The sequence below is a fragment of the Schistocerca americana genome, chromosome X (genome assembly GCF_021461395.2).
Source record: "Schistocerca americana isolate TAMUIC-IGC-003095 chromosome X, iqSchAmer2.1, whole genome shotgun sequence".
Taxonomy (NCBI): Eukaryota; Metazoa; Arthropoda; class Insecta; order Orthoptera; family Acrididae; genus Schistocerca; species Schistocerca americana.
In genome coordinates this window covers 512,561,537-512,585,625 of record NC_060130.1, presented here as the reverse complement: position 1 = coordinate 512,585,625, position 24,089 = coordinate 512,561,537, and the positions used below count along the sequence as shown (strand labels likewise).

The 24,089-nt window shown below is 43.3% G+C and overlaps 1 protein-coding gene across 1 annotated transcript in view; it reads right to left on the bottom strand.

Annotated features, from left to right (window-relative positions):
• LOC124556527 (feline leukemia virus subgroup C receptor-related protein 2-like) overlaps nucleotides 1-24,089 on the bottom strand; it is an 80,961-nt gene that overhangs the window by 38,451 nt on the left and 18,421 nt on the right. Inside the window, exons 2-3 of the mRNA XM_047130483.1 lie at nucleotides 23,726-23,950; nucleotides 19,173-19,314 (exon numbers count right to left, since the gene is read on the bottom strand). Of these exons, the coding sequence (XP_046986439.1) occupies nucleotides 19,173-19,314; nucleotides 23,726-23,950 (367 nt within the window). The remainder of the gene's footprint in view (nucleotides 1-19,172; nucleotides 19,315-23,725; nucleotides 23,951-24,089) is intronic.

Here is a 24,089-nt window from a genome sequence, read left to right as displayed (position 1 = left end):
CTCGAGGTGAAAAGCCTCTTTAGCACATCAGTCCACTCGATGTTATGCGCACGCGAAGCTATGACTACTTTCATCTGGCCACAACTGTGGATTCTTTATTGCTATGGGAGAAGGCTCATCAGACTAGAACACGTGAAATACTAGAGAACTTCATTACATTGCTGAATAAAAGATTCACTTAACTTGACACACCCCTTTGCCACAACAGTACTGGAAAATTTACTACTGTCATGAACTAGCAAAGCACCATTCGACGCGCTAATTAGCAAACTATCATGAGGTACAAAGTTCAACATTAACAACACTAAAAGTTCATTGTAAATCATAACTACTCGTGGCCCTATACTATGATGTTGACTGCTCTATATGAGGTCTCGAACTGGGCAGAGCTTTTGCACGCTCAGCACTATATTGACCTCAGTGTGAGGGCGCTGCAGTACCAGGGAAGAGACGTGATCTTCAGGAGCGCCCTCCATATGTTGTTGCGGATTGCAGCGAGCACTCGCTAATGTCTGTTGTATCGATTCACGACTTTAATGTGGCACTGCGACCTCTGGACGACACCATACTCGATGCCTTGTGTAATCTGAAATTAAGGCAAAAGGACAACTCGTGTGACCGTCCCATACCTGTCCAGTTTCCATGTAGTTTGGTTAATCGAAGAAGTCTAATTTTACGTGCCGCTGTGAATAATTGTCTTTGCGAGGTACTCGACTCTAAATATCTACTGCATGCAGTTTTCTCTCTCCATGTTCGCTCGGGAACTTGTTGAGTTGGACGAGCATTCACAGACACCATCCATTTCTGACGGGTTGTCATTGACGAGTCGTCACAGCCATCTCCATTTTCTGTCGCTTGTGATCTTTTTACGACTAGTGTTCTTATGCCATGTTACACGGTGACGAGTGGCAAACCATTCCTTGTAGACACATAGTACAGTCTGCGTCGACACCACCAAATCGCGCACCTTCATTCACAAAGTGGTCATGGCCACGTTCAGACACAATAGCACAGCGCAGAAGAATTATTTGTATTTTTCTTCTAGGAATCCTATTTATTTATTTTAGGATAATTTAACATTAAATAAATAAACGTGACTGGTAGCAGAAAAATGCAAATCATGAATACTTAATTTTTATTGACATAAAGTTCCTACACCTTACAGGAATAACGTATGATCATAGCATGGGTTCGAAGTGATGACTGACGATTTCATTGCATATATTGCAACTGCGTAATCCATTGACAAAACTTTGGATTCAAAATCATTTTGCTCGATTTCTTATATGACTGATTTTCCAGACAGGGGTGTTATCCGTGCTCCACCAGTATCTTTCGCATTATGCTCTTCGTACTGTACATTTCTCGCGCAAGAAGATAAACTCATATATTTTTCGAACTTTTCTTAACTACACTCCTGGAAATGGAAAAAAGAACACATTGACACCGGTGTGTCAGACCCACCATACTTGCTCCGGACACTGCGAGAGGGCTGTACAAGCAATGATCACACGCACGGCACTGCGGACACACCAGGAACCGCGGTGTTGGCTGTCGAATGGCGCTAGCTGCGCAGCATTTGTGCACCGCCGCCGTCAGTGTTAGCCAGTTTGCCGTGGCATACGGAGCTCCATCGCAGTCTTTAACACTGGTAGCATGCCGCGACAGCGTGGACGTGAACCGTATGTGCAGTTGACGGACTTTGAGCGAGGGCGTATAGTGGGCATGCGGGAGGCCGGGTGGACGTACCGCCGAATTGCTCAACACGTGGGGCGTGAGGTCTCCACAGTACATCGATGTTGTCGCCAGTGGTCGGCGGAAGGTGCACGTGCCCGTCGACCTGGGACCGGACCGCAGCGACGCACGGATGCACGCCAAGACCGTAGGATCCTACGCAGTGCCGTAGGGGACCGCACCGCCACTTCCCAGCAAATTAGGGACACTGTTGCTCCTGGGGTATCGGCGAGGACCATTCGCAACCGTCTCCATGAAGCTGGGCTACGGTCCCGCACACCGTTAGGCCGTCTTCCGCTCACGCCCCAACATCGTGCAGCCCGCCTCCAGTGGTGTCGCGACAGGCGTGAATGGAGGGACGAATGGAGACGTGTCGTCTTCAGCGATGAGAGTCGCTTCTGCCTTGGTGCCAATGATGGTCGTATGCGTGTTTGGCGCCGTGCAGGTGAGCGCCACAATCAGGACTGCATACGACCGAGGCACACAGGGTCAACACCCGGCATCATGGTGTGGGGAGCGATCTCCTACACTGGCCGTACACCACTGGTGATCGTCGAGGGGACACTGAATAGTGCACGGTACATCCAAACCGTCATCGAACCCATCGTTCTACCATTCCTAGACCGGCAAGGGAACTCGCTGTTCCAACAGGACAATGCACGTCCGCATGTATCCCGTGCCACCCAACGTGCTCTAGAAGGTGTAAGTCAACTACCCTGGCCAGCAAGATCTCCGGATCTGTCCCCCATTGAGCATGTTTGGGACTGGATGAAGCGTCGTCTCACGCGGTCTGCACGTCCAGCATGAACGCTGGTCCAACTGAGGCGCCAGGTGGAAATGGCATGGCAAGCCGTTCCACAGGACTACATCCAGCATCTCTACGATCGTCTCCATGGGAGAATAGCAGCCTGCATTGCTGCGAAAGGTGGATATACACTGTACTAGTGCCGACATTGTGCATGCTCTGTTGCCTGTGTCTATGTGCCTGTGGTTCTGTCAGTGTGATCATGTGATGTATCTGACCCCAGGAATGTGTCAATAAAGTTTCCCCTTCCTGGGACAATGAATTCACGGTGTTCTTATTTCAATTTCCAGGAGTGTATTAGCTACTCATAAGTTTCTGTCAAAGGCGCTAAATTTCTCGATAATTAGGTTGACGCCTATTTCAAAGCTTCTTTCTTCACGTTCGTTATGCTTCCCAGGTTCTACCTACAGCTGCAGCATACATTAAATGCATGTGTGGAAGTTCCTATAGCGATTAATTCTTCATTTTCGACACCCAGTTATTAACTATATACAGTGGTGAACTCCGCCATGGACACATTACAACTGCATTGTTCATTCACATTCTCATACAGCCTACAATATTCTTTTCCGATCATTGGTTCCTTATCTCAAAACATCATGATCATATATACGTGTATGTTGCGGCATACTGACATCTCATAACTCAAGTGTACCCTAATATTAAAATACCAACGATTTAACGTTAATATGTTACGCCAAACCGGTAGGTTTAAAAATATAAAGACTGTAGAAGATCCTAAATTGAGCATTCTAAGATTAAGAAACAATAGCCGGAAATGAATATTTTACCTTTTTCGTGGTTCAAAATGGTTCAAATGGCTCTGAGCACTATGGGACTTAACATCTGAGGTCATCAGTCCCTTAGAACTTAGAGCTACTTAAACCTAACTAACTTAAGGACATCACACACATCCATGCCGGAGGCAGGATTCGAACCTGCGACCGTAGCGGTCGCGCGGCTCCAGACTGTAGCGCCTAGAACCGCTCGGCCACCCCGGCCGGCTTTTCGTGGTCTTTCATGAGTTATGCATGCGAGGCACGTCTTCGTAAACTGCCAATGTTTCATGGCTATCGGCCTTAGGATGCTGAAAATCAATGCATAATAGTCTGTGATGTGTCCACGATGTGATTTACCGACGTTTATTAAAAATGGCTCTGAGCACTATGGGACTTAACATCTTAGGTCATCAGTCCCCTAGAACTTAGAACTACTTAAACCTAACTAACCTAAGGACATCACACAACACCCAGCCACCACGAGGCAGAGAAAATCCCTGACCCCGCCGGGAATCGAACCCGGGAACCCGGGCGTGGGAAGCGAGAACGCTACCGCACGACCACGAGATGCGGGCCCGACGTTTATTGTTTGTATCTGATTGTTGAATATGGAGCATTAGACATTAAAGGAACTTTTACTCAAGGCTCATCATGTGTGATGCAGCAGCATGTTGTACCCCGAAAATCGAATGAATAGAAATAGAAAACTTTCAAAACAGGCGTAATTGTAACTGGAAGAAATTTATCGCTGTTCATAGAAACTTCCGAGAATCTGGGTCTTCAATCTAGAAGAAAAATCAAACTAATTATGTGTGACAGCCACATTTATTTACTTCCAATGTCATTGGCTGGGTGTAGCAAAGCGTCTGTTTTGGACTTCATTTCGATGCAAATAAGGTATAATTTGCTACTTTTTGTTGTAATATAGCACTTAAGTTATATATGTTAAAACAATAACAAAGTTATTTGTAAGGTGGTCGAGCTAAAAGAATCCTGACTGACGTCATGTACATACATTTTCATCATTATGTGCCACAGAAACACGAAACGACAACACACACCGTCCAGAGGTTGTAGAGATGTAGAAATACAGTGCCTTACAAGTCAAAGGGTATTACCAGCTTACAATGCGAACCAAAGATTTTCTATGTCATGAACAATACCAGCTACCACGCAGCTACCGAGGCGGTCATTTTTAGAGTTGTTAGTTTACTCAAAACGCCATATAGGAGCAAAATGAGAACCGCTTTTCCGGCTGTTGGGACAGAGCCATAAAGTGAAACTTCTGCCAGCAAAATACTTGGTCAGTTCAGTACATCACAGCAGGTAGGCTTTGGCCCTTGCTCCTGCATGTAAGTTGGCAATGACCCAATTTTTTTGGGTCGGTGACTCACTACGGGGTGGCATCTCCGAAGTCATAAAATGCCTGACCGTCACGGCCCCAGTCCATTCAGTTTCCGTTTTGATGTCATCCAACAGATGCAGCGTCTCCGTCGCGTACGCGTTTTGCTGTAGACAGTTGCCGCCTTGCACTTAGTGATAGTTTAAATCGAAAAGAGCTCGGCATTGTCGCTCACGTACACTTTCCAGGGGAGATATCGATCTAAAAGCTTTCTAAGACACGAGCAGTCCCTCGAAATGACGGTCACAGGCTTCGCCGCCTGTTCAGCATCTAACTCAACATTTTTCACTTTTCTTTTTTCTCTTTATGCGTTCCTACGCTAAAAAACAATACTTAAAAGGCGCCAAATATAAGACTTCTGGACTGTATGGAGTATTATTTACGCGTAAGTTTCTGGTAGAGGGGTTTCTGTACACTTCACAGGAAGGACGGCATTTTTCCTACCTAAAAATGAAATGATCGTGTGGCATTGTTAGACGGGAGGCCCCATGCGGGGGAGTTCAGCCGCCGTATGGCAAGTCCTTTTTAGTTTACGCCACTTCGGCTACTTGCTTGTCAATGATGATGAAAGACACACTACACCCAGTCCCCTGCCGGGAATCGTACCCGTGGAAACGCTACCGCTACGCTACGGAGGCGAATTTTCCTACCTAGTTGGGAGTACAGTGGCGTCCGCTCAAACTTTTCATTGGCGGAACAAAAATGTTACTTTCTGCTTGAGACGCGGGAAACGTCCTCAGCAATGACGCGCTCTGCTATTTTATCTTCACTTCGGATTTTGCTCTGTGCAGAGTGACTTCAGGTTCTGCTTCCAGAGGGGACACTTCGGCCTCTGTTTGCAGCAAGTCACTTCGCGTCGTACACTCGATAGAGATACTTTGGGTTCCGCACGCAGCTGGGGCACTTCGGGTTCACGACGCTCTAGGTGGAAACTTCTCTAGCATACTATTGTGTCAGAACTCGTCCGAGGGCGATGCAGCAGAAGTGTCTACGCAGCCGCGCTTAGCAAGCCATCAGCATTTCCCGAAGCCAGCACCTTCACACTTTAGTGATGGTGAGATTTACGGGCAACACGAGCGGTATAGGTCGCTAAGAATTTGCGAACCTTTAACAATTTCAGTTAGGTTCTACCTGGCTACTGTGGTAGGCACAGCTGCACAACTTTATTTATATTCCAAGTATGGATGCAATCACTAGTGTCGAGTCGCGGATTTGATTCAGTTAAAATTGAATGGGTTCGAGAGCTGAACTTACTATCACGTGCTTCCCTTCTTGGACTTTGCCAACCATAAGTCACTTCAGTTTTTCTTGTTTTGTGTTTATTGTTGTCGTTGTATTTGGAGTAACTTTTAATAAATTACTTGGCAAACTTTTAACGAAATCAACTTGTGCTAATAAACTCAGGAATTTACCGTATCTTTGAATTTCGTACAGTTATTTGGCGTGGTTCACAGGGGAGAGATCTAGATAGACAATTAACTAGCATCGTTTCTCATGCTCTTTTAATAGCGAGGGAGAGGGAGCAGAGCGGGGGTTTCGCATGTTGATCAGGAAGCTTATGCCACAATGTTTCCTTCCCTTCGTGCCCAAATTCCATGATTACTTTTTTTCGTTATTTAGATTCCTACTGTTTATATTCAGGCAGAGAAGCACTGCATACGCATCCGTTGACGACACTGCTACAGAAGAGTGTTCCAGGTGAGCGTCTTGTCAGCAACCCTCTCGCTAGCAGTTTGGAATCTTTTCCTCCAGGTGTCGTCTTGGGAATAGCGAATTTGCTGTCTCGTTGTAGGTATAGTGTTTTTGATGAGAGCAATGCTTTGCCACAAGTGTTACAAATGGAAAACGTTCTGTACTTTCGAATTATTTTCAAACGAACAACCGGTAAGTCTGCAGGAGGCCGTGGCACAGCACTCCTTATGTATGATGCAATTCGTTTAGTGTTGTTTTGATATATAAACAGGCAAATATTTTTACAAATGACGAAGTTTTTCGTGTACCTGTATTCCTTGCAAGTAGAATATAGATAATCACTTGCAATAAAAATATAATTATATGTAAAAGGAAATGTCATGCCTAATTCACTGACTCATCATCACCAAGACCAAAAGGCTACGGGGAGAAACTTGAAGTTTGCTGAGGGTGTTAAAGTTATACTGTAAGCATCATTTAAGAAGGAAGTTTTAGGAATTTCACCCTTATGGGGATAAAGAAAACCGGGGTTGAAAGGTTTTCGAAAATATTTCGCTTAAAGGCAATTTTGAAGCTATACCTATGAAAATTGATATTAGGCCTCTCAGTCAGAAGTAAAAAAAATAAGTGTTTCAGCATTTTTGGTAATCCAATCCCTAAGGTTGTGAAATAGTGTGTGGACTTTTTTTTAAATAAATCATTATTAAAGAACTACTAAAAGCTACATCTATTAAAATTGGTATTTGATTTCTCGGTTAGAAATTAAAAAATATGTGTTTCAGTGTTTTTGGAAATTCAGCCCTTAATGTGGCGAAATAAAGGATCTCGGTTAGAAATAAAGAAATATGTGTTCGTGGATGATAGTTCCTATGGAAATATCACCACAAGGAAACGCAACAGGCAGGATGAACAGAAACTTCTGACTTCAGCTGCCAGAATCAATTTTTGGTCGGAAGTGCATTCGGAAAAGACCATGTTTCTGTGGCCTTAAATAGGCAATATATTCTACGTAAATTGAGCAGAGGATTCTAAGCTACTCATTTATAATCACTTCTTATTTCGTAACTCAATATGATTAATACAATAACGCAGAAAAACCCTACAGTCATTTTGACTGTGAAGGATGCGGTTATAGTTTGCGTAACCTGGGTCATATTTACCATGTATTTCTTCTTTAATCAGCTGTTCGTCACTAAAATACAGAGTGTATAATAACAGTATCGAAAACTAACACGGAGGAAACTATACGACAAAACGTTCAAGCAAACATTGTGAAAACGGTTTCTGTGTGAGAATCGTAGTTTTTGACGAGTGGCTGTACGCGATTGTACGAAGGAAGGACACGTGAGTCTTTCCTTTCAGTAGAGATACGTCAAGCAGCAGGTCCCAGTCGCAGTTACAATCGGAAACCGCGTTAAGCTGCCTGAGGGAACTTCGTAAGTTCCTGCATCCGAATGCCTGCAAGGTCTGCTGCCTACAGCCACAGAGGATTCCTTCCGCAGACGTGGTAATTTTAGGGAGTTGCACTCACTCTAGCTTTCCGAGGTAATTGTTGCAATGAGGTCCTTTATATACCACAGAATTCGTTTTACTATTAAGATACGTATAAAAATAGCAGTGTACCTGTGTTCCGCATCCGTTTCATCTTTTCGGAGGCTAGTAATATGCAATGTTTATTCACATACGTCGACGCTTCTTCTTTCTCGTAGCAATGTCGTCTGCTAAAGAAGCTGAATTGTCCAGTTTACTATGGAAGTGTCACACATGCCATATAGTTATGTTTCATACCCTGAGACGTTCACAGAGCTATCTTTTGCGTCTTTAGGGTTGACACACCTCATAATTCCCGGGACACGTCCACGAAGTTGAATATATTCCTTGAGAAAGTGACCTCACCACAACTTTTGTATATTCATGTTTCCACTATCTGACTTGATTGCTGCCAGCGATAACCGAGATTACTTTTCAGGAACGGATAGAAATATTACAAGCCCGCCTAGGTTTTTCATTTCAAGTGCGATATTGGTTACGCTCTTGACCTTAATCGTTAATATCACCGTCCACTATCACGGTGTTCGATATTTGTGTGATAACCATGCATTCCGCTTCACTCTATAGAAAACGTCTTACAAGGAGAAGAATATTGTTAATACCTAAAGGGTACTCTCGGAACGAAGGAAGTTGTAGAGCTTTCGAGTAAGCATTCCGACATTTTCTGTAACTCCTTGCCTAAATACAAATGTCAGTTAGGGGATCTGAACTCTGCTCTTCTCGAACACCAGTCCAAGGCCATAGTCATCGCGTAAAACAATGGAAAGTATATTTTGAAAACCGTTACGACAGATAGACCGCAGAGCGATATTGTGGCCTCCAAAGTATATTTCGAGCAAGAAGAATGGCGTCAAGATAAGGAAGATTATGGAGCCTACGGAAGCATTCAGAGTCGGTGTTCCAAACAATTTCCCCAACTGCATTACAACTTATTCTGCTCCATGATCATCATAACTTCTTGTCGAGTAGATACACAGATGTAGAAGACCTTCGGGGGAATGTCTGCCAGGAACTTCATAAAGCAATCACGGAGACTTATCTCGACAGTTTCATGAAATGGTTAGCTTGTCACAAGCGAGAAGTAAAACATTCTTTGTTGTTCACGTCTCCTGCCGTCGTATACGTCCTTGAATATCTCACACGTATTGGACGAAGCTGAAATACATACGAAAAATACCTATTTAATGAAATAGGAAGGAAGTCTTGCAAAACGACGTGGGTCTAAACGGCACAAATATTCCTGTTTTCTGTTTCAATTTTCTTAGTGTGACTGACGTGATTCTCCACCACTTCCCATTTGTAGCACACATTAGATATCATCATATCTGTTACATGCAACATCCTCAGTAATCTGTTTCATGTATTTTAATCTTTGTCTCTCACAATGATTTTCTCCTTCCACTGACAAACTAAAGCCGGCCGCGGTGACCGAGCGGTTCTAGGTGCTTCAGTCCGGAACTTCGCGACTGCTACCGTCGCAGGTTCGAATCCTGCCTCGGGCATGGATGTGTGTGATGTCTTTAGGTTAGTTAGGTTTAAGTAGTTCTACGTTTCTAGGGGACTGATGACCTCAGATGTTAAGTCCCATAGTGCTCAGAGGTTTTTTTTTTTTTTTTTTTTTTTTTTGGCAGACTAAGTTATCCTAAATGTGTTAGAGCCAGCCTTTTCTTCTTATAAGTGCTTCTGATAAATTTATTCTTATTTAGTTCTTAGTGGTACATCTTCGTTTCGTCCTTTATCTCATTGCTTCATTCCAGCTCCCTTTGTAGTAATAACAATAAATGCTTCCAGTCTATTCCTAGCCAGTTTCCCCATATGCAATATTTTAGTTGCGAGTAACCCTGTACTCCAGATCTGCAGTCTCAGAAATGTCTTCTTTAATTCTATGTAGATATTTTGTACTGGTAACGTGCATTTGTGAAAGTAAGGTTTCTTTGCCTATAAGAAATTACTTCTGTTATTCTTTTTTTGTGGTTTAGATTCCTAGATAGATTATAGCTTCTGCTTCTTTTACCATCACCCCAATTATGAGATTTAAACACTGTCTTCTCTATTTACTACTATGTCTTAAACTGTTTACCTTTAACCGAAAGACTGCCAAGTTACCTTACCAGCTCATTCAATCGATTACGATATCCCTCCTCTATTACAGGACTGCGTCATCGGTTAGTCATAGGTTGCAGTTCCCTCTTCATGTTTTTGTGGTCTGAACTTTTTTTGACTTCCTTCGTTACTTCTTCGACAAAAGCGTAACGAAAATGTAGCGATAGTGTGCAATCGTGCCCAACACCCTTCGTACGATGAACATCTCTTTCTTGATGCTTAGCTTTTATTACTCCCATTTTGTTGTGGTGGTAACTATCAATGATTCACTTGCTTCTAAATTCGTACTTCTGATGTACTACTACTCAGTGCTCATCAGTTAATCACTGCCGTTACAAATACACCACGTTGCTCTGGAAATATTAGCAATGATAGCCACTCTGATGGGCACGTACAGAGCTATGGTTATCAGGTTTGTGTTTTAACTCCACATTGTGATTTTAATTACTTGCAGGTTTCCGTAAATAATAACTCAAAATTTCGTACTTCGCATGCGATGAAACTTAACCAAAATGCATTGTAGAGCACATAAGACGGCATAAATGAAAGTAAAACCACAATTCTAAATTAAAATTTATCTTCAAACATAGAATATTTTGGAGTATTCAAAGTGGATGTTTCAAGGCTATAGAGTGTTGTTACTCCGTGCATTAGTAAACCACATTCAGCCTGAATTGTTGTGCTGTTAACTTTCATGAGCGAGTTCTATAGTAAATAAATTTCCCACGGTTTGTAAAGCTGCACTCGGTTCTGAAAAACTTTGGAGAAGTGCACTGCAAGCAGTAACATGCCATCTGAGAGCGTGCTGAAGTTGTACTATTCATTATACTAATTATTTTTAGCTTGTGACTATGTGAAATGGAATAAATGCAATTTACATTTTACCAAATGCGGGTCGCCACTATATGTTGAGGTGTCTTCTTTGTTATGAAATCACTGCACGTTTTCGTTTAAATGCAGGACTTTTCATATAGTTATTGTTCCATTATAAGGATAATATATAAAAAGTCGGGCCCCGGCTCTTTCTCGCTGATGAAGTATGTTTTGTAAGTCAGAGTATGTTTTGATGTTATGTTATAGGTGACCTGTTCCTCTGCCTCAACCACTAAAAATATTTGTCATTCCAGCAATACAAACTGTACACATACCTTTCCACATGCTATTATATTTAGTTTTTGCAGTGTGGCCACCTGTAGAATATATGTGTTTGATGATTCAGTAAACTGAGGAGAAACGCATCTGAATAAATTTAAATACCACTTATTCAGTTCTACAAAGACAAAAATAAAAAGCTGACTCAATATCAGCAGCTGAGGGCTGACCGATCAACAACACTGAGGATCCTCTATTCCATTTATTCCGAATTCAGAGGTCGAGCTCGCCACTCTATTCACTAAATTGTTTGTTGATGAAGCTATTCACCAAGGAAAATATATGTCGCATAGCGTTGTCGCGTTCAAGGATAATGGCATCAGCGTTTCCACTGACATACGGACGTACGTATGCAAAAAGACGCTATGTCTGCATATGTGAGCAGTTACAGCTCCACGCGGGAAGATATACTAGTCTAATCGGGCACCTACATATTTTTTATGAAAATGAACCTATTTAGAGCTGCACAAAGTACTTGGAAACGTCATTTGACCTTATTTTGTGCCCACGTTTGTTTCATTCCTTCGCTGTGAAATTGTTTCCTCGTTCCAGACCAATCTGCCCCGGTGTTCTTTGGTTTTTCCTCGTGATCAACTAGTCATCTTCCCATAGCTGAAAAATTTCACTTAACCAATACGCATGGCACTCCACAAACAGATCATGTCACGTCCGAAAACATTCATTTCACGGATGCCTTTTGGATAACTATGTGCTCCACTCTCGCAGCAAATCAAAATTCACCATCACTTTACACGCTAAACCGAGAAGAGTACCGTCGCTTATTGTTCTGAAGTCGCGTGGTTATGTTTACGTGGCCACTGTAAACGATCCTTTCAATGAAGATAATTCACCGCATACACGCCATAGTCATGAAGATTTCTGTAGACAGTAGTTGATCATATCACCAATCCTGAAGGTGAGCACAGCGTTGTTTACGGGGTTGCGGTTCTATTTCTCAGATCTCTCACCCTAACACGTCGGTCGTCGAGCCCTTTTACTATTTTAGAGAGGCTCCGTATCTGTATTTAGATGCCGCGTGGGATTAGCCGAGCGGTCTGAGGCGCTGCAGTTATGGATTGTGCGGCTGATCCCTTCGGAGGTTCGAGTCCTCCCTCGGGCACGGGTGTGTGTTTGTCCTTAGGATAATTTAGGTTACGTAGTGTGTAAGCTTAGGGACTGATGACCTTAGCAGTTAAGTCCCATAAGATTTCACAAACATTTGAACCATTTATATTTAGCCATTATTGCCACTCACTGTGAACAATGGGACGAACATCTAACCAGCTGTCTGAGTTTGATCTGATACTGTTCTACCAATGACCTTCCATTGCATTTGCTGCCATTCTACCAACTTGGTTACTCCAACTGCCATGTTTTGCTCTCAGAGTAACAACTGTCATCCTTCTACACAAATACAGTAAACTGAAGCCAGTAACTTTTTTAAAATATTCGATTATTTCATAAACCAGTTTTTTAAACTTTTCAGGCCGGTATTCAGATTGTGTACACGAAAATTAAATGAACATTTCATAACGTGATGCTAGGTGCTGGTTCTGTTGTAACAAGATAGAAAAATATTTTAATATAAAATCAAATTCGGTTTATTGCACCTAACATGATAATATGTATATGAGTATTAAATTATTTTAACAGTAGAAGGCTTGGATATTTATCTTCATAGTACAAGATGTATTCTTTGGCAGGTTAGTGACATAGACATAAATGTAGTTAGGATGTATAGGATGTAAAGTGAGGGATCTTTGTAACAACCACCAGTTGTACATTACATGCTGGATGTTGGAAATATATTGTGACAATCTGTATATATATTCATATCTAGTGAAAAGTAAATGATCTGTAATGGAAGCTGCTAGATGGATACTAATTACAAAGGCGCCCATACTGTCGCAGTAAGTACAGAAATAATTTTTGACTACAAATACCATATCAACATTACTCATGGCGATATATCAAAATCCACACATCAAACAAGTTTTGCATCACCCCGGTTCCTAGAACTCCTGAAGACAGACTTTGACGGTGGATATTGCATCACAGACACAGTCCCTTTGACTGTTCAGAGATGTCACTAAACACGCCCAAAGATGTAAACAACCATGCCTGAGCAGCGCCTATTAGACGGAGGGGGTCCGACAGCCGATCAGTTCCAGTCATTCCACCAGAAAGGAAGAACACGGCTCGTGTTGTCTGTAGTTCAACCATGCCTAGACGGTCAATACCCCTCCGATCGCGTCCGCATTGTTATTTCGTGCCAGGAAGGGATCTCAAAAAGGGATGTGCCCAGGCGTCTCGGAGTGAAGCAAAGCGATGTTGTTCGGACATGTAGAAGATCGAGAGAGACAAGAACTGTCGATGACATGTCTCGCTCAGGCTGCTCAAGGGCTGCTACTGCAGTGGATGACCGCTACCTACGGATTATGACTCGGAGGAACCCTGACAGCAACGCCACGATGTTGAATAATGCTTTTCGTGTTACGACTCAAACTGTGCGCAATAGGTTGCATGATGGGCATACTGCGTGCTGCATGATGCTCCCGACGTCCATGGCGACGTCCATCTTTGCAAACACGACACCATCCAGCGCGGTACAAATGGGCCCAACAACATGCTGAATGGACGGCTCAGGATTGGCATCACGTTCTCTTCACCGATGAGTGTCGCATATGACTTTAACCAATCGTCGGGGATGTGTACGGAGACAACACGGTGAGGCTGAACGCACTGTCCAGCGAGTGCAACAAGGTGGAGGTTCCCTGCTGTTTTGGGGTGGTATTATGTAGGGCCGACTTACGCCGCGGGTGGTCATGGAAGGCGCCGTAACGGCTATACGATACGTGAATGCGATCCTCCGACCGATAGTTCAACCACATAGGCAGCATATTGACGACGCATTCGTCTTCTCGGAATAGAATTCGCGCCCCCATCGTGCACATCTTGTGAATGTCTTCCTTCAGGATAACGACATCGCTCGACTAGAGTGGCCAGTATGTTCTCCAGACATGAACCCTATCGACCATGCCTAGGACAGATTGAAAAGGGCTGTTTATGGACGAATTGACCCACCAACCACTCTGAGGGATCTATGCCGAATCGCCATTGAGGAGTGGGACAATCTGGACCAACAGTGCCTTGATGAACTTGTGGATAGTATGCCACAACGAATACAGGCATGCATCAATGCAAGAGGACGTGCTACTGGGTATTAGAGGTACCGGTGTGTACAGCAATCTGGACCTCCACCTCTGAAGGTCTCGCTGTATGGTGGTACAATATGCAATTTGTGGTTTTCATGAGCAATAAAAAGGGCGGAAATGATGTTTATGTTGATCTCTATTCCAATTTTCTGTACAGGTTCTGGAACTCTCGGAACCGAGGTGACGCAAAACTTTTTTTGATGTGTGTATTACTGTTTCTTCTTGTCACAGAGCCAGTACCCAGTATCACGCTGTGAAATAGTCATGTAGCTTCCATGTGCACCATCTGAAGATGAGCCTGAAAAGTTCAGAACCGATTTATGGGATAAACGTGTATTTTAAGCAATTGATTTGTCGCAGTTTTCTGTTTTATATTGAATAAACATCTATAGTGGATAAGGTTAATCTATTACCCTTCCGTTAAATTTGGTATTTTCTGCTGTTTTAGAGGACTCCAGCAAATCACAGTGTTGCTGGTTATTGAACAGCACAGCTGTGATAACATATTTTGTACTTGTTAGATTTTTTGAGTTTATGTGGTTTGATGCTGTCTTATTGTTAGTTATGAAAACTGGGATAAGTTCGTCCTTCTGGGTGGGGGTGAACTAGTACTGTTAGTATCATCAGCAATTCTTGTGTACCACAGAAAGTTATCTTAAGTGGGAAATGGATCTCTTGCGGCAACGCGCCGCATCTCTTCATGACTCAGAACATCCTGAGAAGCATTACGTTACAGGGAGAAAACAAAGGCCGGAAAATATTTTCGGGAAAGAAGGGTCGACTTGATGTCCAGCCGGATAAGAGCCGTTGTTGCAGCCAGATGTGGCAGATCTCTCATCTTCGAACTGGCGACTGATGTTCGATACGGCTGCATGTCAAACCGTTGTTGCGACCCGCAATAGTCGACAGCACCGTGTATCTTCGGCATTGGTCGGTCCAGGCTAGTTTATACGACGCAAGCTGTTTTACACGAATGGAGGTACTCATTTAAGACCGTTGACACGGTTGCACGTGAAAGGTCCCGTGTCTGTGCGAGATCGGAATTAGAGTGTACCATGCATCAGCTACCCACTATATAGCAACAAGGAAATGCTTTGGTATAGCACATCTTGCCCATATTTCGCCCATCTGTCACACAAATACCCAGTATAACGTCTTTTGACTTCCCAGTCGCGTGATACGTGGAACCATTACATTCTCTGCAGCTACATAAACGTTCTCTCTCCGACAAATCAGCAGTCTGTAACTTAATTTTTCATGAATGTATTATGTAATTACGTACTGTGGTATGTATCGAGACGAAATCCATAGTCGAATCAGAAATTGTGCGGTCGTTATAGTGTGTTGAATCTTAGACGCTGTGCAACCACATACTTTCGTTTTAGATGCTTCTTCTGTGTCACAGAGGTGCTTAACATATGGATGATAATGCCGCAATGAGGTCAGCTGTGATTCTGCAGTGTAGCTTCTCTACCACTGTACACATCACTAGGCTGCCTGTATAGCCATCCAATGTGCCAAGTGCAGAATGTCAGCCGCTCTGATAAAGGAAGGAAGGTCAGTCTGTATCGTCCCATCGATGTCAACGTCATCAACGACGGAGCGCAAGCTCGGACTGGACAAAGCACTTTGGTCTTGTTTTAAGGAATCATTCCAGCATTCCCCTCAAGTGATTTAGAGAAGTCATAAAAGCTAAATTTAGTCGGCCACACCGGAATTTGAACCACGAGTGCCTCAAATACGAGTCTTAACATGTCTGCATGTCTGTTTGAAGGGACACCAAGCCAACTGAGTCACAAGCATGGGAAACAGAGGGACTCACCAGGCAATGACGTTGCAGTCGCCTTCTGGAGAATACTACCAAAGTAGCCTGAGAATCGAATAGGTGCTTATTACTTTTTTACCTGTACGCCAGTACACTAATATTACAATGGAGAAGACAGTCCAAGGACACTGACAAAATTTTTGACCCAACAGGACACGGAGTTTGCAGATATCACAGAAATTAAACATTACACAAGACTAATATGCTTTTTGAAATGAGCGTATTTGATGACTGTGTTTCCTCACACAGGGAAGAAGGTCATTACGCAAAAGCAAGAAAGTTCCTAAAAAATAAATTCAATGGCGGAACTCAGAGTACAAATTATCCAATAAAATGTAGGGACATTCCCAAAGAACAGCTTGATTAGATTAGATTAGATTAGATTAATACTTGTTCCATAGATCATGAATACGACACTTCGTAATGATGTGGAACGTGTCAGGTTAATAAAAGATGTCTGTACAAGATATTACATTACACAAAATATTGCATGACACTAATGTTTAAGTTGGGGTTTTTTTTCCTTGATTTATATCTAAAAATTCATCCAATGAGTAGAAGGAGTTGTCATCTAGAAATTCTTTTAATTTATTTTTAAATGTTGGTTGGCTATCTGTCAGGCTTTTGATGCTGTTTGGTAGGTGACCAAAGACTTTTGTGGCAGCATAATTTACCCCTTTCTGTGCCAAAGTCAGATTTAACCCTGCATATTGAAGATCATCCTTTCTCCTGGTGTTATAGCTATGCACACTGCTATTACTTTTGGACTGGGTTGGATTATTAAAAACAAATTTCATAAGTGACTATATACTGTGAGGCTACTGTGAGGATCTCTAGATCCTTAAATAGATGTCTGCAGGATGACCGTGGGTGGGCTCCAGCAATTATTCTGATTACACGCTTTTGAGCAATGAATACTTTTCTACTCGACGATGAATTACCCCAGAATATGATGCCATACGAAAGCAGTGAATGAAAGTAGACATAGTAAGCTAATTTACTGAGATTCTTATCACCAAAATTTGTAATAACCCTAATAGCATATGTAGCTGAACTCAGACGTTTCAGCAGACCATCAATGTATTGCTTCCAGTTTAACCTCTCATCAATGGACACACCCAAAAATTTTGAAAATTCTACCTTAGCTACAGACTCCTGTTCAAAGTCTATATTTATTACTGGAGTTGTGCCATTTACTGTACGGAACTGTATATACTGTGTTTTATCAAAATTTAAAGAGAGTCCGTTTGCTGAGAACCACTTAATAATTTTGTGAAAAACATCATTTACAATTACATCACTTAGTATTGGTTTTTGGATGTTGTTACTATACTTGTATCACCAGCAAAAAGAACTAACTTTGCATCTTCATCAATGTGGAATAGTAAGTCATTAATGTATGTCAAGAACAGTAAAGGACCTAAGACCGAACCCTGTGGGACCCCGTACTTGATAGCCCCCCAGTTTGAGCAATCAGCTGTTGTTTTAACATTACATGAACCACTTATTTCAACTTTCTGCATTCTTCCAGTTAAGTATGAATTAAACCATTTTTGCACTGCCCTCCTCAAACCATAATGATTTAGCTTATCCAAAAGAATTCCATGATTTACACAATCAAAGGTCTTTGAGAGATCACAAAAAATACCAATGGGTGATGTCCGGTTATTCAGAGCATTTAATATTTGATCAGTAAAAGCGTATATAGCATTTTCTGTTGAAAAGCCTTTCTGAAAACCAAACTGACATTTTGTTAGTACTTTATTTTTACAAATATGGGAGGCTACTCTTGAATACATTACTTTCTCAAAAATTTTTGGTAGAGCTGTCAGAAGAGAGTTTGGGCGATAGTTGTTCACCTCCAATGTATCCCCCTTTTTATGCAATGGTTTTACAATGGCATATTTCAGTGGAATGTCGTGTGTGACATACCCTACTAGGACACCGTACTGTTTTTGCAGATCTAAAATATTTCAACATTTGTTAGGTGATGACTCTAGACTTTGGTCGTGGACATAAATTATGTCCATCACTTGGAGCCACTAATGCCTACCCTAGTTTGACACAGCCACTGTACACACAGCTCGCTGCCGTCATCATGAACCTGCTACATAGGATAATCTGTCCTGTCCACAAATCGTCACGACCTCACATTGTCAACACCCATCTATTAATGCACATAAGTAGAAGTCCACTTGCAATTATTCTGTAACTAACTTACAGGAAAGCGACCTTGAGATAATAATGAAACAATGGGTATACTATCTTTTTTTTAATTTTAATGATGGCGAAAAGATGATAATTGTTTCAGAATAAGTTTTCCAAAGGGTAACTGAATCAGTTAATCTGTAGTCCTGAATCAGCTGAAGTTTAGTGAAATAAAACGTTCCTGCAGCTAGCACACCTAATTCATTTACCTCATATTAATTACAAATGCGTCACTCAAGAGAAAAAGTTTATAGTTAAAAAACGTTATCAATATAAAAGAGATTATCAGGCTTGGTAGTATAATAAATGCACCACTACATAAATTAGCTCCTAGAGTCGCACTAGCATACTGACCACTACCTAACATAGCCTCCCAATGTTGTCCTGACCACAAAAACCGATCTTTGCAAAAGTCTCATCCAAAGTAAGCTCCTAAAAAACTGTCACTAGAGTTTCCATTGGTCTTAATGAAGCCTCCATCTCCCTCGGTCGGTCTTTATGGTGGAGTACATGATACATTTAACTTAGTATTTCCTCTTCACAAACTACTGGAAACCTACAGAATGCAAGATGTCTTTGAAATACGAGTGCTATGTGTAGCAACTCTCAGCATCTGCCTAACAGTTTACAATGTTACAAATGTTTTAATGGCATCCATGTTATTATAAATTTAAATGTACTTGCTAGTCGGGCTGGCGTTACTTACATGCAAGGGCAAGCAGGAACACTAACGTGCATCCACCAGCGAAGGCGTAGGCTGCCACTTTCAGGTCCCATCCAATGTCTTCCACGCTCTCGTGATCCCGTACTACGAGGGGATTCACTAGGAAGCTAATGGATACTCCAAGCTGCAACAGACATCCATTCTTTCGTGAGCTGTACTTTTGTCGTCTTGCATAACAGCTAATTAGATCAGTATTAAAAGCTCTTTGCGCCTGAAAAATGCTTTCTATTCTTAGATGTCTATAGTATAGAGCAAATCGTCCATTAGCTTTAATAGCGCTTCAGTAGCTGATCTTTATTGAAGAGTGATGGAAGTTTACACTGATTGGCAACTGTGGCTAGGTGCAATGTGATAACACAACTGTTGTCTAACACAACAGGTTTTTTTGTGAATGTCATTTTTTTCAGGAACTTCATGTCCTACTCTTTACTCTTGTTAATTTCATCCTGCAGTTGGTACCTATATTTCAAAAACAGACAGAATCTTTTGCAGTTTAGAAGGAATTTTGGGTTAAGCATTATGTTTCTGCCTAATAGTGTATTATTTTCCTCAAGACATAATATAATCAGCGTATACCATTATCAGCTGCTTAATTAATAGCTTCTCTGTCATCCCAAGTACTAGGTATGGTTCCACTGAATATACTCTCGAAGAACATACCTGCATCTCTTCCTACAGGTCACACCACCATATCATGCTTAGGAGATTATTCATTGCACTTTATGATCCACCAATACAGACACACAGACGCCACCGAAAGGAGCCGAGGATAGCCTCAGAACCCAAGCGGCAGGCGTCATTCATGCTGACATGTGTGCCACTACATGCAACAGGTTGCACCCAGTGCGCTCGATAGCCGCTGGCAGGGCCTCCTCCACATAACCTTCCTGCAAACATACCGAATGCACACTGGAATTCTTTCCCGCCTTGCCTGCTATTTCCCTGAGGGTCTCCATCACCCGCCTAAGATTGGAGCTCCCAATGACTAGCGTACCCACCCTCTGTACTTGTCCGGACTGGTCAGGAAACTCGACCACTGGCCCAACAGGAGAGGCATTCCGTGCTGGCTCAGAGTTATCATCAGCACTGGGTAGCACCTCGTACCTGTTGCTAAGACGTAGGGAGCCAGCCGCACGGTCTGCTCCCTCTTTCGCCTTCCGCCCAGTGACACGTGAACCCACCACTGTCTGCCAACCACTCTGGAGTGAGGATGGACCAGTCAGATGTTGCGTATCAGACAATGCAGCGACGTCTGATTCACCAGGGTATTCCAGTGGCGTCAAAATTGTCGCAGGTCTCGTCACAGACTCAGATGATATGCTTCCCCTTCCAACAACTTTGAGGGAAGAGCGATGCTACATAGAAGCTGAAGTTACCGCAAGACACCAACGTAAGATCACTACCATGCTACTCAAACCACCGTAGCACGATTGTGCCCTTGTAACAATGATACTTACCCTGCTGGACAGCTGGCTTGGTGCCTTCGATTACTACACAGGTCTCATGAAAGCTCGAGTGAATGTCCTCAATAGCATAATACTGCCCCCACCGGCCTACGTCTATGGCGCTTGGTATGTTTCGAGCAGCCTATCATTCGAACGAGAACGTATCCCGACACAGTCATCCACCTGGTGTAGCAAAAATCGTGATTGATCCGACTAGGCGACTCACTTCCACTAATACACGGTCTAATCTCGATCATCACGTTCCAGCTGCAATCGTAATGGGCGATTTCGTCGAGTCAATATCGAAACATGTAGGGAATATCTGTTGTGGAGCCCCATGTTGAACAACGTGCGCTGAACGGCGTGCCCCGAAATAAATGTTCGTGCACTAACACTGAACTCTGCCTTCAAATCTGCAACAGATCGCCGCCTCTCCTGACTTACAGAGCGCGCAAGCCTCCGACTTCCGCATTGTATGATGACAGCACCACAGAAACGTCCAATCAGCTTCGCCGTTTCCGAGATGCTCGTTCTCATTTGCAGCCTGTAATTTTCAGTTCTGTGTGGATGATGATCAACTTTACGTATACTGACGGAAATCAAAAGCTACACCACGAAAACCTTGGTCGAACGCAACCTATCTGATACTCTTGTGTCTCAACGCCTGTGGGGTATGCCGATTAGAATGTCAGTCTTATTTGAACTTATTTTCAACACAGAAAACAGCCAGCCCTACAGATGAAGAATCGTGTGAAAACATCATGGCTCTTGGGTGTGATTAACTATACTGGAACCTCTCACGTGGAGATCGGAGCACAGTTTGCCAAAGTACGTGCACGCGCAATTTACCGTCATCTTTCGGATTTTCAGTCAATGGCTTAAGGAATATGGGTTTATCATACCGCCAAATCGTTCAGACTGTTGGCTGCAGTGCAATGAGTCCCGAGCGAGTGGTGTCTAGATGGATTCAGGACAGCTGTCTGGCAAGGACTACAACACGAAAGGATCGCAAAATTTTTCAACTGGCCCTGACGCATTAATGAATGGTAAGAGTTGAGATCCGGGCGTATTTTCACCACTATGGGTTAGATATCGAGTTTCCATATGTCTTTTACCGCTGTCAGCATACCAAACACAACAGAGACTTCCATGTTGGTAGACAGAGTCATTTGGGACAATGAGTAACATTCTGTAGTGTTCAGTGATGAGTCTTGTTTCTGTTTGTGATAGTCACGTCGTCACTAACGTTTCTGTAGACTATCTGTTGAAAACAGCGATTCTCAAGACCCATACCTCTCCAGCTCTTTTAACAATGGCGTGAGGAGCTACCGAATATGACAACAGGAATGATTTGGTAATTGCTGAAGTGAGACTGAATGGTACCAGTATGAGGCAAGCATGGTAAACCCTTTTGTCATGTACTTCATGACCAGAGCACCAAATGACATTTTCCAACAGGATAATACGAGAGCCCACATTGCAGTTCTCATCACAAATGCCCTGAAGATGTATAGACTTTTGACGATGGACATCAGTTCCGACTGGAATGAAAGTTTAATCGTTTAATAACCGTCATATGATGAATATCTTTACAAAGTTTGTTAACTATCTGACTTGTGATTCATGGTGTAACATTTTCCATTTATTCCAGTGCGTACACTGATCAGCTAAAACATTATGACCACTGCTCACCGCGACGTTGGCTGGCACCTGGTGGCGTTGCGAGCACGTGACAAGGTAACAAAAGTATGTAAGCGGAGCAGACATGGGCAGCGGATCAGCCTAATGAAGATAGGGGCTGCAAATGGGGAAACCCATTGAGATAGGCGACTCTGACAAAGGGCAGATTATTATTAAACAGAACCTGTGAACGAGTATCTCGAAAACGGCGAAGGTGGTCGAATATTCAAGTGCTGCTGTCGTGAGTATCTATGGAAAGAAATGGAAGGACAGTAAAACTACCAGTAGACGCTAAATGGTCGGACGTCCACGACTCTTCACAGAACATGGTGTTGGGAGACTTGACTGCTCTGTAAAGTAGGATAGATGGAGATCTGTAGCATCTCTGCCGAAAGAGCACAATGCTGGTGCACATACAAGTGTTTCAGAGCATACCCTTCATTGTACGTTGTTGAACATGGAACCCCACAGTAGACCACCCCTATGTGTTCACATGTTGACCCAACGACATCGTCAATTACGACTGCAGCGGGTGCGGGACCATCGGCATTCGACCGTACTGGCTCTCCGGGTTAATCATATTTTTGCTACACTAGGTCGATGGACGTCTTCACAAATGCCGTCATCGAGGTGAAACGTGCAACGCGCTACGGACGCAGGCTGATTGCAGTAGTATTATTCTATGCGAGACAGTCTCCTGCGCTTGCATGCGATCTGTGGTAGTACTCGAAGGCAAGCTGACAACTGCGAACCATCTGCATCCCTTCATGCTTGATGTCTTCCCCGACGACGATGTCATCTTTCAGCGGATAATTGTCCGTATCTCAGATCCAGAAGCGTGCAACAGTGGTTTGAGTAGCATTGTAGTGAATTCACGTTGATGTCTCGACGACCAAATTCGCTGATGTAAATGCTATGGAACCCATCTGGGTCGCTATCGAGCGCCATCACTGCGGACGCAAATCAGTGGCTCGTTGTTTACGCCAATTACCTGTTCGTAGACATCTAATGCCACATACCTCCACAAGCCTGCCATCAAACTGTCGAATTCCTGATACACAGAATCAGTGATATATTTCGTCCCAAAGGCGGACAAACAAGTTATTAAGAAGATGGTCACGATGTTTGACTCATCAGTGTATTCAGTGTATACACGCACACACAGAGACCCCCCCCCCCACCCCCCCCCCCCCCCCCCCACGAAAATAACAGTGGCTCTAAAACTCATCCTTGAGGAACATCTAACTATATGTATATTCATTGTATCTTCAGTGCATCTTTCATAATGCACTGCTTGCACCTTGTAAGATAGTTTCAAGGTACCCATTTCCTAATAGCAACACGAACGGTTTGGTTGTTCCTTTATGCAGTTTTTGGTATGAAGTGACTAACTAAACACTAACGACGCACCTGGTTGCCGAAGACGCCGAGCGCGCAGGCCGTGGACACCTCCTCCGCGCCGAACCAGACAAAAGCTACGGTGGACGGCACGGAGAGCACGAAGACCTGCGCCACGGCGCTAATGGACTGGGCCAGCAGCAGCAGCCAGAAGCGGTCGGGCGCCACCGCCAGCACCTTCAGCCACGTCGCCGCAGCGTTCATAGCCGCGCCCACCACGATCGACAGCCGCAAGCCCTGTAGGTAGCAAGGTAAGCGCTTACACACCCAGCACAGACCGCTTGACTGAGGGTGTTTACTACCACCATTATCTTATCCTCTAATAATCCAGACAAGAAGGTCACACAGGGTAAGCAACCACCTGACAACTTCCATA